The sequence below is a fragment of the Trachymyrmex cornetzi genome, unplaced genomic scaffold (genome assembly GCF_001594075.2).
Source record: "Trachymyrmex cornetzi isolate Tcor2-1 unplaced genomic scaffold, Tcor1.1 scaffold247, whole genome shotgun sequence".
Classification (NCBI taxonomy): Eukaryota; Metazoa; Arthropoda; class Insecta; order Hymenoptera; family Formicidae; genus Trachymyrmex; species Trachymyrmex cornetzi.
Genome location: NW_017297134.1, coordinates 529591 through 545925, shown reverse-complemented (window position 1 = coordinate 545925; position 16335 = coordinate 529591). Strand labels below are relative to the sequence as shown.

The window sequence follows — 16335 nt, the reverse complement described above, 5'->3', positions numbered from 1 at the left end:
GAATTTGGCTCGTAAATTGACATTTTCAATCGAGAATAACTTTATGATGCAGACACAAATCGACAAATGTTTCTATGGGGTTATGTTGACAGATGCCCAAGTTTATTGTATGACGTCTATGATCTATTTATTTCGATCACCACTTACCGCTAAAGCCATCTATAGAAAAACGGCGGAAGCAAAATTGTACACCTAATACGTGCATTATTGTTTCGCGGAAGCGAACGGGTCGAACTTTCGCGTTGCGCGCAGCGGGCTATGTAATCGCATCGACATATAAATCGTTATTATTTTACAACCATAATATTTAAAGAGCTAAAACTTTCCAAAAAACTTCCTTAACTAATAAACAAAATTGTAGTATCAGTAAAAGTTAACAAATCGAAAATTCGTACCCTAACTTTTGTGATCAAATGAATAAAACTACGAATTCGAGAGGAATATTTTAAAAAATTCGGCATTCGACTGTGAAATGTTTATAAAACTTTTTATATGCTTTATATTTCGAGAAACATGTTGAAGTTTATCCTGTTAAAATTTCAAAGAAAAATATTCATACTTGGCTGATATGGCGAGTTAAACACAAAAACCTATTGAAATTTTTTCATTTAAAAAATTACTTTTTTTTGTTTATAACTTAAAAAAAATTCCAAATTTGGTTTAATGACAAAAAAGATGCGCTATGAAATTTTCTACAAGAATCAATTGTCGAAATTGAAATTAGAGCGATGTCCAAAATTAGTCCTTGCGGACAATACTTATCTCGCGAAATCCACGCGTATCCCCTTGTAAAATACAGCCCCTCAATTATAAGTGGCGTAACGGATAAGGTATGAGACTCATAATCCTGAGATCCCAAGTTCAAAACCCGGTAAGTAAAAAAGATAAAAATTAATTAAAAATTACGGTAAATTTCTCGATCAGGAGACCCCCCCCGTATATTGTCAAGGTCATGAGTGACCTTCAATAAGTTTTAGCCGTCGCTCGTTATTCGTTAAAAAGTTATGAACAAAAACAGTTCAACTATATAACACGAGAATTCCGTGCTTTCAAATATGTTTGATAGTCGTACACTGTAGGGGATGCCGCGCCGACGACTGCGACTTTGACATATATCGTCAAGGTCATGACCTTGAAAGACCTCCAACAAGTTTTAGGTGGCTTTTACCTTTGACTGTCACCCCCACTCCCCTCCTACAAAGGAGCGCACGACTCTCACCTTCGACTCTCAACGCCCTTCCTACCTGCTTCAGGGGTGTACGACTCTCACCTTCGACTCTCACCCCTCCCTCCTCTTGCTTCAGGGGCGCACAACTCTCGCCCCCCTCCCTCCCTGCAAACAGTACAATTATGGAAGTCGGGCGCCCCTTTGCAGGAGGGGAGGCGGGCGAGAGAAGGTGAGAGTCGTGCGCCCCTTTGCAGGAGGGGAAGGGGTGAGAGTCGAAGGTGAGAGTTGTGTGCCCTATGCAGAGGGGGAAGTGGGATGAGAGTCACTTCAGGTGAAAATCGTTCAGGTGAGAGTCGAAGGTGAGAGTCGTGAGCCCCAGAAGCAGGGGGAGAGGGGGTGAGAGTTGAAGGTGAGAGTCGTGCGCCCCTGAAGCAGAGGAGAGGGGGGAGAGTCGTGAGCCCCAGAAGCAGGGGGAGAGGGGGTGAGAGTTGAAGGTGAGAGTCGGGCGCCCCTGAAGCAGAGGAGAGGGGGGGGGGAGAGTTAAAGGTGAGAGTCGTGCACCCCTGAAGCGAATTGATATATTCTTTGATATCACGAGTGCAATTTTCCACTAAATAATGTAAATATTGATTAAAATTCTTAATTCAGATGTATGTACTGTGACTACTCTTTATTTTAAAATTTAAATACTAAAACTTGTTGAAGATCACTCAGGGTTATAACCTTGACAACATGTGTCAAGGTCAAGGTCATTGGGGGAGGTCCCCTACAGTGCACGACTATCAAACATATTTTAAAGCAGGGAATTCTCGTGTTTTATAGTTGAACTTTTTTTGTTCATAACTTTTTAACGAATAACGAGCGATGGCTAAAACTCGTTGAAGGTCACTCAGGGTCATGACATATGTCAAGGTCAAGGTCATTGAGGGGGGAGGTCCCCTGATCGAGATATTTATCAAAATTACTATTAATTAATAAAATTGGTTGTCTACCAATGTAAGGTACCATGGTAAGGTTAAATGTAATATCGATAAAAAATAATAAATTAAAAAAGATAGTATTATTAAGGTTCAATAAATTTAAAAAACTTTAGAAGGCAAAAGGGCTACAAGCCTGAAATTTTATCGTTAAAAATATAAAATTTGAAATAAAAATAATATATCACATATAATTATATTTTGACAAGTTTAATGTGATGGTAAATAGAACAACCTAACGCAAAAATCAACAAACGTTTTTTGCGTTAAGTTGTTCTATTTACCATCACATTAAACTTATCAAAATATAATTATATGTGATATATTATTTTTATTTCAAATTTTATATTTTTAACGATAAAATTTCAGGCTCGTAGCCCTTTTGCCTTCTAAAGTTTTTTAAAAAAGATATTCTGCGTTATACAATATTTTTTCTAATTTCATTCAAATAATTTTAACATAATAAAACCTTATTTAAACATTTTTTTAATGAAGAAAAGGGGACTTTTCTTGTTATTTTAAACATTACTTTTATCATTATAAAACCATTTTTGTCATATCTTAAAAAAACGTTTTTTTGACATTAAAAAAACATTTTCTTTAAATATTAAAAAAATGTTTTTTTAACATTAAATAAACGTTTTTTTAACGTTTAAATAAACGTTTTTTGAATGAAAAAATAGGGATAAATCTCGTTTTTTAAACGTATTTTTAAACGTTTCTTTAAAGTTTTTAAAAACATTTAAAAAAACGTTTTCTTCCCCATTGGGTAGTAAAGGTGCAACGGAACCTGAATCAAAGACAAAGCTCTACTCTCCAACTTACGCATAACTAGACTCGCGATGACGGGAGACAACGGGAAGCCCATAGGAGTCTCGTAATTCTGCTTATAAATAACACTATAAAAAACAAAGAAAGTAGAATCTAAAATAAACTGAACTGCTTTGATGAATTCCTCCTTCGGTAAACAACAATCTCTAGAAATGAATCACCAATAGTCTTGGATACAATCCATCGCATAGTCAATGAAGGGAACGTTAGTGAAGAGCCTAATAACATCCAGTGACATTAATTGAAATTCATCACTCAAGCGCTGTATTAGCACCCGGGGCTCTCTAAGAGAGTCCCGGGTGAGCCCCCGTGCCACGACAAGGCTCTCCACGCACGGGGGTCTGCACACGCACTTAAATAACCCATGTTATCCCCTCTATGATCCTCGATTCTAGAGCCGTGCTCGCATGCTGTGGCTCCGCGTTCGCTTAGCTCGCTCGCGCTACTCTTAATTTCTGGTTACATAATTCCGCATATACAGGGTCATCGAAAAGTATAGGACCCCCCTAATATCTTCAGTTAGAATGCATTTTGGAAAAAATGTCCAATAGCAAAGTTGTATGGTTTCAAGCGAGGAGTAAGATGATGACCTTGACTTTGATCTTGACCATGTCCTTTAAGATCATTTCAAAGTCAACCTTATTTTTTTAAATGGAACCCCCTTTTATTGCATATTTTATTGCATATTTTTATAGCTTATCTCGAGAGCTTTCCAAAACACTATAATAAAACATTTTTTCATTAAGTATTTTTTGAGTTATAAAGGTTTGAAATTAACAATTTAAGTGGCGTGTGGGGGATCCGACACTTTTTGATTAATGTATTTTCTTTAAACCAATTAATACCTGTCTATTCAATGCTACCGTCACATTCCCCTTATCCGCTCGAATATAAATAACCCTATCATTCATATTCCTTAAAAAACCCTAGTATTCTTCGTTAGCTGTGACAAACTCCCATCTACCTCCGTACAATGTAGGGAATAAAAAGCTAAGTTATTCAATATAGGAAGTGAGTGGTTCGAGGTCGAAATCCGCTCATCAATAGGCAACTTATAAATATTACTTTAAATACACTTAATAAGATCGACCGTTAAATTTAATTTATTATTAAAAGGTAAGGCAAAGTTATCTCCCAATTGCAAAAAGTTCTGTATATTAGGAGGTATGGAAACGGTTGACAGATTCACGAACCATTCCTTTGTGAGGTAAATGAAGGAGAAGGAATCAGTGGAAGAAAGGGCTGAGGATCTATCTTCTCTAACTGTTTCAACATTTGGATTCTGCATGTTAGGGTATAACAATAATCTAACACTAACACTACCCTCCAACACTCCATCCCTGCCATGGTCAACGTCAACAGCGGACATTGTCTTCTGATAAAAACGAATAGGCCTGATATTTTTAACATTATTATTAAGTAATTCTTCCCTCTGTTTCGACAATAGCCAGCAACACTTCGAATCAATTCTACTACTTTCACGCAAGAAGAAAAGATCTCCCGTTTATCAAAAAAGGTGTTGCAAATATGGATAGGAAGGCAATGGGAAATAGCACGTGCAAACCGGAAAAGCTGTAACCGAGTGGAATCTATTTTCCTATAAGTATCATTCAATTCTAACTTCAAGATATTCACAACACATTGATGTCTAATATATCCAAATTTTTTAACTGAGCTGTTCCCAAAAAATTCCAAATTAACAACCTTATAGTCAAGGTTTTGATACATGTTGCATTTCGTTGCTCAATATCTTGCTTTATCATTTAGATCCGTTAATAAATAAACTAATCAAGACTCCTTACAAATCAAAGAATTGGAAAGAATAAGGGCACTAGGAGTCAGGTGCAGAAGACATCGCGCAAATAATACACTTATAAAGAGTGAAACTTCTTTATTCACTAGACGCACTAGCGCGTTTAGTGAATAAAGAAGTTTCATTCTTTATAAGTATATTATTTGCGCGACGTCTTCTGCACCTGACTCCTAGTGCCCTTACTCTTTCCAATTCTTTTATCATTTAGCTACTATAAATTCCACAAATTAATCAAATTCATATCGTAAACTTGCGAAACCGAAGTGTACAAATCGATAAAATGAATCTTACATAGATTAGATATTGAGTCAATAGGCCTGTTTTTTTTGGCTGAACTTTTGCATCAGTTCATCTTTCTTCCTCTTTTTTCCTCTTGGAGAAAAAGTTGTTTTAAATTGTTTAGATAGGGATATCAATATAATACTATATAAAATAATTGTACAATATTATTGAACATCTAAGCGCTTCTTTAGATTTTTGATGCAATGTAATCATCGAATCTAATAATTGTATAATATCGGCTTATATAGAATAAATTCTATGTACACACAATCGAATACTTTCAATCTCGACTTTTTTATTCTCAACCACTCCTTATTTTCGAGTAGTTGAGACTTCATAAGGTTTAGAATGGATCTTTTCTATTTTTTCCAATACTTCTAGGTTACTTTTACTTATATGCAGAAAATTATGAACATACACGAACAACGATCACGCGAAAATTATTCTGTCTGAACTATGTTATATAATACGCGCGAGTAGATATAAAAAAAAATAAATAATAAAGAATTTCCGTAATGAATCGATTATATTATTAATGCACTTTGACTACCCTAGCAGAACAGCAAGTCACGATAACGTCAAAATGACATTAAAATGAATCGAAAATGATTGAAAAATGACTTTTAATGATCATTTTGAAGTCATTTTGACATCATTTTGATATCATAATGACTTGGTGTTCTGCTTGGGTATATTTCGATATTTATTTCTAAACAATATCTGTTATAAATTAACATACATTTCATAATTGTACTGTAATAATTTTTTATTATTATATAAACGCAAAATCTAATATATCGCGAATAGCATATCATAATATCGCAAAGTATTTTTTCAATATTGCATCATTATCTAATCTAGAGTTAAATATTATATGTCCCGCAACTCGTTGAAGATCTAAGAAAATAAATAATATTATACCATTATCGTTTCTTGATGTGCGAGATTGTAAACGTGACTCTTCTCTTTCACTTATAATCGATTAAAAATGAAAGGAATAGATGAAATCACAGATTGAATCATTTAATATAATATCCGACTAACAAAAAAATTGAACGAATGAATCAGCAGAAAATCACTGCGACGTATGTATATAAAGTGCGTGAAATCATAGTCAAGAGTGAGTGTTAATATTGCGCTGATAAAGTGTAGGAACTTCTCATGTTGTGTTATACATGCGTAAAACGAATTTCCTGATTTCTAGACAGCTCATAATACATTTTCGTAATAGTTATCTTCGTAATAATTATCGATTTCAGAAAAAGTAAGTGGATTTATTGCAGAGATACGTTTAATTGGTAAATTCGTAGAAATTGTATTATACATTATATTCTAATAATTAATAATTAAAGAAATTATTAAATTATATACCTAAATATATTATCTAATTTAAAAAATGCGATGTTATGTGTTTCTCAGCTTTAAATTTGAACAATATTCGCAGCTATCTATATAATGCTTAAACATATACATATAATATGATTTCATCGATTATTTTCGTCAAGTAGTTCATATTTCTTTAGGCTATTCCTTTTTGGCTGAACTTTTACGCCAGTTTATCTTTCTTTTTCTTTCTTCCTGAAGAGAAAAGGAAGGAAGATGAACTGGTGTAAAATTCATCTAAAAAGAACAGGCCATCTGTATTTCTGTTTCTTTCTCTTTGGGCCAGTCTCATCAATTCTGATTAGGTTAATCAGAGTTGGTGAGACCGGCCCTTTCTCTCTATTCCTTTCTTCTCTCTCTCTCTCTCTCTCTCTCTCTCTCTCTCTCTCTCTCTCTCCCTCCCTCCCTCCTATTACATAAAGCTGTTACTATACATCTCTAGAGATGTAGTGTGTGTGTGTGTGTGTGTGTGTGTGTGTGTGCGCGCGCGCGCGCGCGTGCGTGCGTGTGAGTGTGTGTGTGTATACCTGACAAAGCTGCGTTCGATAATACTATCCAAGTGCCGATCCGAATATCATTTTATCTTTTGTTGTGCACCGAATCTTAAACAAGGATACTCGGATTACTCGGACTACTCGGAGGTATATTTTTGGGTAGAGTTTTCGGACGCAGCCACCAAGGCGCAATAAATTGGTGCATTCGTTTACGCATAGATTAACGCAGAGAGGGGAGGATCATTTAGTCCTTGTTTAACACTCGGTGAACAACAAGGATAAAGTAATACTTCTGCGATAACCGCTGCGTAAATGAATGCAGGGGTGATGTCTGTGTTTTTACGTTACATGTATGCGTACAGTTATTTTGATTCGATTTTACTGGTGCTTCTGGTGGGAGTGGTGGGTGCTCGTGAGATGACGACATTCGAGAGATATATATAGTAGAGAATTAGCTTATTCATTGTTAGTCTTTTATTTCCAGATAATAATTATCGCACCGTAACACGCAGTATTGTGTGCCTATCGATACTGTGAATTGTGTTTAAACGATATTCTTATCCAAAGTGTTTCATAATAGCCAAGGACTTGGTTGCGTTGTTGCTTTGACGGTCTTGCACACACTTCCTGGTGCTGCATACACCTATCTATCTGCAGTCGGTGATAACAATGGCTGGTATTCCTACAATTACATTTTCGAATGGATACAAAATGCCGATGTTGGGCCTCGGAACTTATAAGGTATAAATACCTATTTCATAATAAGAGATAGAAGTAGAACACTAGAAATGTAGGTATTTGCATTTTTACTTCTTTTCTGTGACGGGTTTATAGTCATTACAGATTATGATTTGTATTTGCTGCTTGAAATTTTGTAGCTCCTTTCATTCCTACAACGAATTAGCTTGTTTCCAACAGCTTAGAAACTATAACCTGTAATAACCGTAACGACGATAATCTTCTCAGCTCAGTGGGAACAGAGCAAGGATAGGGGAAAGGAGTAAAAATGGCGGATATGCGAATACTCACATTTATAGTGCCTTAATAAAAGTAAACATATAGTGCGCATTCGTTTATGCAGCGGTTAGCGCAGTGAGTATCATTTAATCTTTATTCAATACTCGGTGAACAACAAGGATAAAGTAATACTTTTGCGCTAACCGCTGCATAAACGAATGCACGCATAGGGTGGGTTCGGAGAGGCGCTATTAGCACTACATATTTGTATCATTCTGTCATTCTATCTTCATCGTCCATTAAACGTGAAACAAGGATAGTATGACACAAATAGCGTTGATAGCGCGCTCCCCGAATGCAGCGATAATGTACGAATTACATGGGGTGACCCTGATTGACCATCTCTCGATTGGACACCACCAATCACAGCGACCGGTGCTTAGGAGTTTTGTAGTCTCAAGCGCTGTGAGTGGCTCGTGTCCAATTGAGCCGTGTCCAACTGGGTGCCACCCGAATTACATCATCATGAGATATTATTTTACGCGCATTTTATTTGAATTTCAAACGTTTCGCAGCATCCACTTCAAAATGGAAATCGAGCAATTATTCTTGTCATATTATTTCACAACGATCACACTAATACTATTTATTTTATAATACAATTTTTATTTAATATTCTTCCTAGAAATTTTATTTTTGTTTGGCAAATCTACTTCACTCAAGTTGCGATCCGTCCCCCTCCCGCGCACAGTTCTCTTTTTTATAACGTTTAGGGACGCGCGGAGGAAATTTTCCAAAGGCGTCTCTCTCCTTCTTTCTCTCTCTCTTATATCTTATCTCATTTCAACTCATTCTATAGTTTCATGTATCTTCCATAAATCTACCACATAACTCCATTTCAATTTTAAATAAATTGCGTTATTTTCTCATCTTTCTCTTCTTTCAACATCATGTCGGTCATATTTGCGTACACATACTTCTCGTTCATAACTTTGTACTTATATATATATATATATATATATAAGCCACAATTCTTGTACTGTTGCAATTCTAGTAATATCAGTAATTTTTGTAATATTTGTATTTGTAAGTATTTGTATTTGTGTTCAATTTTAGTAATTTATAATGTTACCGCGACATTCTATTTTCTTGCTTTAAATATTAAGTCACAAATTCTTTGTTACGATTATACCGCTAATATGTGTATTGAAAATTACATTTTCTTCTATGTCTTAGAGGGCTTGCCCTAAAATATCAATAAATGCTTTACCCTCCCCATTCTCCCTTCCTTCCTTCCCTCCCCCTCCCCTCCTCTCTCTTTCTCTCTCTCTCTCTTTCTCTCCGGGGTTTTAGATTATTTTAGAGAATCTTCTAAATTTTATCTAAGATATAAAAGCTACGAGTTAAAGTAGGTTGATGAATACTAATAATTACATTTTAATATAACAATTCATTTAAAATACAAAATTACATACGTTTCTTCATTAGGTCATCCTCTGTATAAAACGAACAACAATTTAACTGATTAAAAATAAAAAAGGTCGCAATATTATAAGTCGGTTATTATAAAAAACATCGTTAAATTCATAAACATACTATTATAATAAACTTTAATAGATGCGATTAAAAATGCTATATATAAAAGATCGCAATATTATAAATCAGTTAACATAAAAGTAATCGTTAGGGAATCTTCAAATTTTTTACTTTGACTCCTTTCCCGCGTTATTCTGTATTACTTCTTATTTACAATAGTAATCCTTAAGCTGTAATAAAAGAAACTGACCAATCGCAGTTGAATGTGAGGAAAATAATCGACTATATATAATTGTTCAATTTCTTACATTAAATTAGTACCACTAATGGACAACCAGATATGAAATAAATATTTGTGTACTGTTTTGATTAATTTTATTAACCTTCATACATTTTTATATACGTCTGGAATTTCAAGCGAAATGTCTCGGTCGGTGTTTCGCCTGTAAGTTTTAGTTTTTGAAATTTTTGATACGGGAATCTTACACAACATAATTTGTACTTTTTTCTTCATTTTTGGAAAAAAAAATAGTCCCAGATGGGAGATGTGAAAAGAGCTGTCAAGGACGCAATAGATCTAGGGTATCGTCATATTGATACAGCTTTCTTATATGGTAATGAGAAAGAGATTGGGGAAGCTATTCGCGACAAAATCAAAGATGGTAGCGTGACCAGAGAGGATCTATTTATTACCACAAAGGTGAGATCAATGCGTAAGCGTGAGTAAAATACGAATATTTATTTTGCCACTTGCTAAATTCCAAATAATTAATTTTTTATAAGAGACACAATAAACATCAAAATTTAAATTAAATATTTCGTTTTGTAAATTTAATTGTATCTGTTTCGTTGCAGTTGTGGAACAATTTCCATAAAGAGGAGCACGTCGTTCCAGCCTGCAAACAATCGTTGGCCAATCTTGGTTTAGATTATGTGGATCTTTTTTTAGTTCACTGGCCATTTGCTTTCAAGGTAAGTATTGACATCAATGATGTAGAATAGGATGAAATAGAGAAAGAAGATTTTTGTTTCTTTTTTTTATTATATAAGCATATTCGGAATTTGCACGATAATGAGTTGATTTCCAGATATACGAGGGTCGTCTGAAAAGTTTTGAGCCTAACATAGAAACAAGTAATTTTTCGGTCAAATTCAATTTTATTTTTCCCCATAGTCTCCTTTTAAGTCGATACATTTTTTCAAGCGATGCTTCCACCCCTTTAACCCATTCAAGTAATACTGAGCGCCTTGTTTTGGAAAATAAGCGTCTACGGATGCGATGACCTCCTCGTTCGATGAAAATTTCTGTCCTCCGAGCTAAACTTTGAGCCTAGGAAATAGAAAAAAGTTGCTGGGGGCCAGATCTGGTGAATACGGTGGATGGTCAATTAATTCGAATCGCAATTCGTGAATTTTTGCCATAGCGACCGCCGAAGTGTGGGATGGTGCGTTATCTTGATGGAACAGCACTTTCTTCTTTTTCAAATACGGTCGTTTTTTCTCAATTTCTGCCTTCAGCTTGTCAAGCAATGATGCGTCCCTGTTATTGTTTTACCTTTTTCAAGATAGTCGATCAATACAATTCCATGACTGTCCCCAAAAAAAATGGTCATCACCTTTCCTGCCGATAAAACCGTCTTCGTTTTTTTCGGAGCAGGTTCATCCTTTTGATTTGATTGTTCTTTCGTTTCAGGAGTGAAGTGGTGGACCCAAGTTTCATCAATCGTTATTAATCGACGCAAAAAATCCGACTCGTTTTGCTTAAATCGCTCCAACAGGGCCTTAGAAATGTTCATTCGAATGCGTTTTCGATCCAGAGTGAGCAAGCGCGGCACCCAACGCGCGGTTAACTTACGCATGCCTAATTCTTCAGTCAATATATGACAAACACGTTCTTTTGATATGCCAACAGCCTCTGCTATCTCCCTAACCTTAATTCGACGATTGTCCATTATCATTTGATGAATTTCTTCGATGTTATCGGTGGTGGTCGCAGTTGTTGGCCGTCCCGAACGCTCATCATCAGCTAAGCTGGTACGACCACGTTTAAATTCAGCTACCCATCTTTGCACGGTGGCAAATGAGGGGGCAGAGTCCCCGTAAACAGCGTCCAACTCGGCTTTAATTTGCGTAGACGTATTGCCTTTCAAATGCAAGAATATAATTATAGCACGATATTCAATTTTTTCCATTTTTACAAAATGACGACACAAATGATTGTCAAACAAGAACTGAACGTCCAAAGTGGCCACAATTGTCACAGATATTTTTCGTAAGTATCACGATTATAATACCAAAATGTCTTTGACGAGTAACATCTTCATGATGAGGCTCAAAATTTTTCAGACCCTCGTATATGTTTAACTATACAACATTACCTAATAATTATGATTTTGTTGTAAACATTGAAATTAAAAAAATGCATCAGTAATTCTGTTAATCTATGTAAAGTGCAATATGCAATTATATAAATGATATTAATAGTCGTTTCTTATTAATATTAAGAGTGACTAGTAATGGTAAATTCTTATTTACGAAAAAACAGTCATAAATGTTTAACGAATGAATGTTTCAACTCATAATATTTACTTAGAGATATCTTGCAGGAAGGGGATGATTCATGGCCTTTAGATGCTGCTGGAAATCTTTGCGAATCGGATGTCGATTATTTAGAAACATGGAGAGGAATGGAAGAGTGTGTACATCAAGGCTTAACTCGCAGCATCGGAATCAATAACTTTAACTCCGAGCAAATTACCCGTTTACTCAAATCGGCTAAAATCGCCCCAGTCAATAATCAGGTATGTGGTATCATCTAAATCGTTTCATAAATTTAATTGTATTTGTTTCATAATTATTGCATTTTTTCTGTTAGATTTGTATTTTTGAGCGAATTATTTATATCTTTTTAATAAATACTTTTTCGTTATGTATATTTGCAAAATACTTTTAAAAAGCTAAAAGCTCTTATATTAACGCAAATTATATCGTATTAATGCTGCAAGACTTACTAATTAAAGAAATATTTGGTTATAGATTGAAGTTAATGTAAATGTAAATCAGGAGAAATTAATCGATTTTTGCAAGAAGCATGATATAACGGTAACTGCTTATTCTCCTCTGGGACAACCCGGAAATGTATCGGGCATCGACAATAAATTAGATAATCCTATAATATTGCAATTTGCAAAAAAGTACAATAAGACGCCGGCGCAAATAGCATTTCGATACGTGGTAAGAAAAAAATTTAATATTGATAGAACTGTTTCTGTCATGTAATTAAAACGGATGTATACAGTCATATTTTATTTTTATAGTATCAATACGAAACTGCGTTAATACCTAAGTCTGTAACTAAAAGTCGAATTAAGGAAAACATGGAATTTTTTGATTTCACGTTAACATCCGATGAAATGAATACTATTCGTAAACTCGGCACTGGACAGAGAGTAGTATTTTTCACACCGTGAGTATTAGAATATGCAAGGTATTATACATTCTATGATATCTTCTTTCATACATGAATATTTTAGAACTCTGAGATTTTTAAACATTTTTTTAAATAACTTTATTTCTTGGATAATGTACGTTACATTTTAATTTTAAATGAACTGTAAGTCGTATTCAAATTCAGGATAGAATTCTACATACAATTTTACATGTCGTGTAAGCAAAAAATTATTGCAAATTATAGATTATTTAAAATGGACTTTGAAGAACAATAGATATTAGATAAATATTCGAATAATTAATAAAAATTCGTATATATTTTTTAAATAACTGTTTTGTTTCTATGTTTTAGTGCGAAGAATTTTAAACACTTTCCTTTTAACATTCCGTTTTAAATCTATATATATATAGTTTATACATTTATAATATACAAAAAATGAAAAACTCGGAAGGATATATATGCATATACAATACATATTTTAAAATATTTTCTTATTTAAAACTGTACTTTTTGCCTGAAATATAACTCTAAATATTTTCAAACGCTATAATAGTTATTTCTTTCTTCTTTGATAACCCATAGAACAAACAAAGCAATGATTAAGAAATATATTAATTAAACATTGTACGATTTAGCATGACGTTTCTTGATGTAACATGAATAATTTATTGAATCTAAAAGACAATAGGAAACGAGTCGTAACGTCGAAAATGATCATATATTAATATCCGCTTTAAAAGTGTACTGGAAAGCGCATGTTCTTACGACGATGTTTGAAGCTCGTTCGACCCTTGGTCTAGCCAATTACAATTGGACGCTGCAAAAAATTTCAAGGTCTGGGCTAAGACCACTCGCACGAATAAATTTTTCGTCCGTTTCGTACGACACGTGATATATCCGAAATATTATAAAACACATTTTAATCTATACTCAAAAATCTCACGTGCAGTAATTGATAAATCGAGATAGAATGGCTGCAGAACTCCTGACGGAAAAATCCAGTGCTTTGAAATTTTATTTCGATTATATGAATCGTCATGTTTTACAAAATGATTACCCTGTTAGAAATGTAATCACGAGCTTCCTTTACATGAAGCTGGTGATTATGAACGAAATTAAAAGTAATGAATGATTTAACTGAAAATTAAATTACAGTAGTTACTTAAATGTAATGAACGTGTACATTAAATTTATGAAATTTAATGTACTTTCAATAAAATTTTATGAAAAGTACATTAAATTTCATAAATTTTCATGAAAAATACATTAAATTTTATGTACATGTACATAAATATACTTTTTAGTTACAAATACTTTAAATTTAATGTAATGTCATGGAATTAAATTCAAATTATATACACTTATATAACTTAAAAGTTAATGAAATTTACGAACATTTCTAACAGTGTACCATTTTTACGCAGTATAATCTTTTATATTATGAATCTCATTGCTTATGTACTCAAAAAGTTCCAATTTATTTCTATTAATAAGTAAAAGGAAGATATTAGAGATATTTTAAAATATTCTAAGAATATTTTGACCGTTTTTACAATTATGATGTGCTAGAGGCAATTAATATACAGTCATTATGTAAATCAATATCCTTGAAGTTAATATGTAGCTTTATCATATATACGTGTTTTTTTTTTATAAAAACCTTTATCAAGCATTTTGTTATTTTATAAATCTAAAAAATAGAGAATTTGGAATAAGCAAAAAATTATAAAGAATCTTTCTCATTGAGAGTGTAAATAAATCAATATCTTTTAAATTGCATTTTTTTTAATTCGATATATGTGTAGCATGAAAACTCTCAAAGCAATTAAAAAAAAAATTTGAAATAATGGATATTTTCTGAGATATTGCACAGAAAATCAAGCAGGTAGAAGAGGTGACAGCCAACTGTACATTATGGTTATTTCAAGAGACTGGTTTCTAATCTGGTTTCTAATCTGTTGTATTAGGACTCTTGGGATAAGTTGGAGGAGTTGAAATAAATAAACTTTGGCTATTATAGAATATGCTTCACATACGTAATACTAAACTATTTCATATTAAAGATGTTTTTTTCAAAATTATTTTTACAAAATTGCAGGAAACTCTTGCATCCCGTAAAACGGCTCGACTTCTTGACTTTGTACAATTATTATTAACACTTTTTTTGCAGTTTATGAATTACAATTTGTTTATATTTATCATTTAATCCTTTCTTTTTTAGGAAGATAGTGCTCGAAAAAAAGTTAAAAATAAAAACATGATTTTCGTTTTGCATCCATTTTATTAAATTCCAATATTTTAACCTAAGTAATAATGAAAAATAAACAGGACTCTTAATATTAAAAAACTAAATCGACATTAAAAAGGACATATAAAAGTCAAATAAATACTTGAATATAATTATATCACATAAATGCAAAGAAATTTAATTAAAGTTTGTAAAACCATTACATGTTTCAGCTTATTATTAAGCCATCTTCAGATGATTCATAATTATTCTTCAAGATATCCATATATATACGTTAATTCACAATAGTCCTTGACAAATTTTTGAATGCTCGATGGGTGTCCAGAACCAAAATTTCTTTCTCAACGATTTACAGATCAAAAGCTTGAAATTTCTAGATATTGTATTGCCAAAAAACTATTGATATTGATATATGCGAGAAAAACCGTATGTTAGATAAAACTTTTATGAATACTCACCGTACATTCGAACATCTCAATGTGATAATCAAAAATTAGTCAAAAATATCAGACTTAGAGATAACAGAGTGGTCAAATAATTTGTCGTCAGATTTAAATTGTGGTCAGATAATTTGTGAAACAATAAAATAAAACTTGCTCGTGAAGTGATAATTATCACAGTTCAAAATGTAAAGATAAATTGTAAAAAATGTAGTTTTAAAAGACTGTTCCGAGATATGTATTCACTAAGACATCTCGCCACGTACTGATTTTTATTTTAAATTTTACCGATAGAATGGTATGACCCAAATAGCGCCAGTGTCAAACTTTGTTTATAATAGAAATGTATGCTTTATTAAGACCTTCAGTGTCAGTTTGAAGATTAAGACTATTCGCTTGTTTTTTAATATTTAGCATTTCCGAGATCAAACGTTTATTATAACATGGTTCTTCATCTAAAATTTTAATGTTATGCCAATCGAAATCATGTTGCGTTTGTATCCTATGTTCAGTTATCATAGAACGGGTAGTAGTGTTCCAATTAATATGTTTGCGATGTTCTGTAATCCTTGTTTTTAATTGTCTGCCCGTTTGTCCAACATAGGATGCATCACATTCATTGCAACAGATCTTATAGACAACGTTACATTTTTTTGATTGTTCTAAACTATCATTCTGCACTTTAATGTACTTGTTTAGGCTGCTTTCCTTTTAGGAGACACAGTCGACACACTTGACACAAATCGACACACGTC

At 33.3% G+C, this 16335-nt stretch overlaps 1 protein-coding gene across 4 annotated transcripts; it reads left to right on the top strand.

Moving 5' to 3' along the window:
• The first annotated feature begins 6193 nt into the window (after positions 1 to 6193).
• Positions 6194 to 13295, top strand: LOC108761305 (1,5-anhydro-D-fructose reductase-like). Of its 4 annotated transcripts, none has more exons than XM_018507763.1 (8): positions 6194 to 6369; positions 7529 to 7689; positions 9974 to 10141; positions 10297 to 10413; positions 12048 to 12242; positions 12478 to 12675; positions 12759 to 12907; positions 13244 to 13295. In XM_018507763.1, the coding sequence occupies exons 2-8, from the start codon at positions 7618 to 7620 to the stop codon at positions 13284 to 13286; spliced, it is 942 nt and encodes a 313-aa protein (XP_018363265.1). In that variant the 5' UTR covers positions 6194 to 6369; positions 7529 to 7617; the 3' UTR covers positions 13287 to 13295. The 4 variants fall into 4 exon arrangements, with proteins under 4 accessions (XP_018363265.1, XP_018363264.1, XP_018363263.1 ...); XM_018507762.1 differs by having other exon boundaries at positions 7516 to 7689; XM_018507761.1 differs by having other exon boundaries at positions 7433 to 7689.
• The last annotated feature ends 3040 nt before the right edge of the window (positions 13296 to 16335 follow it).

What these genes read in the sequence shown, in the direction of transcription:
- LOC108761305 (XM_018507763.1), top strand. Translation starts at nt 7,618, where the DNA reads ATGGCTGGTATTCCTACAATTACATTTTCGAATGGATACAAAATGCCG. An exon ending in ATCTATTTATTACCACAAAG is followed by an intron (nt 10,142 to 10,296) that starts GTGAGATCAATG and finishes GTTTCGTTGCAG; the next exon opens with TTGTGGAACAATTTCCATAA. An exon ending in ACTGGCCATTTGCTTTCAAG is followed by an intron (nt 10,414 to 12,047) that starts GTAAGTATTGAC and finishes GATATCTTGCAG; the next exon opens with GAAGGGGATGATTCATGGCC.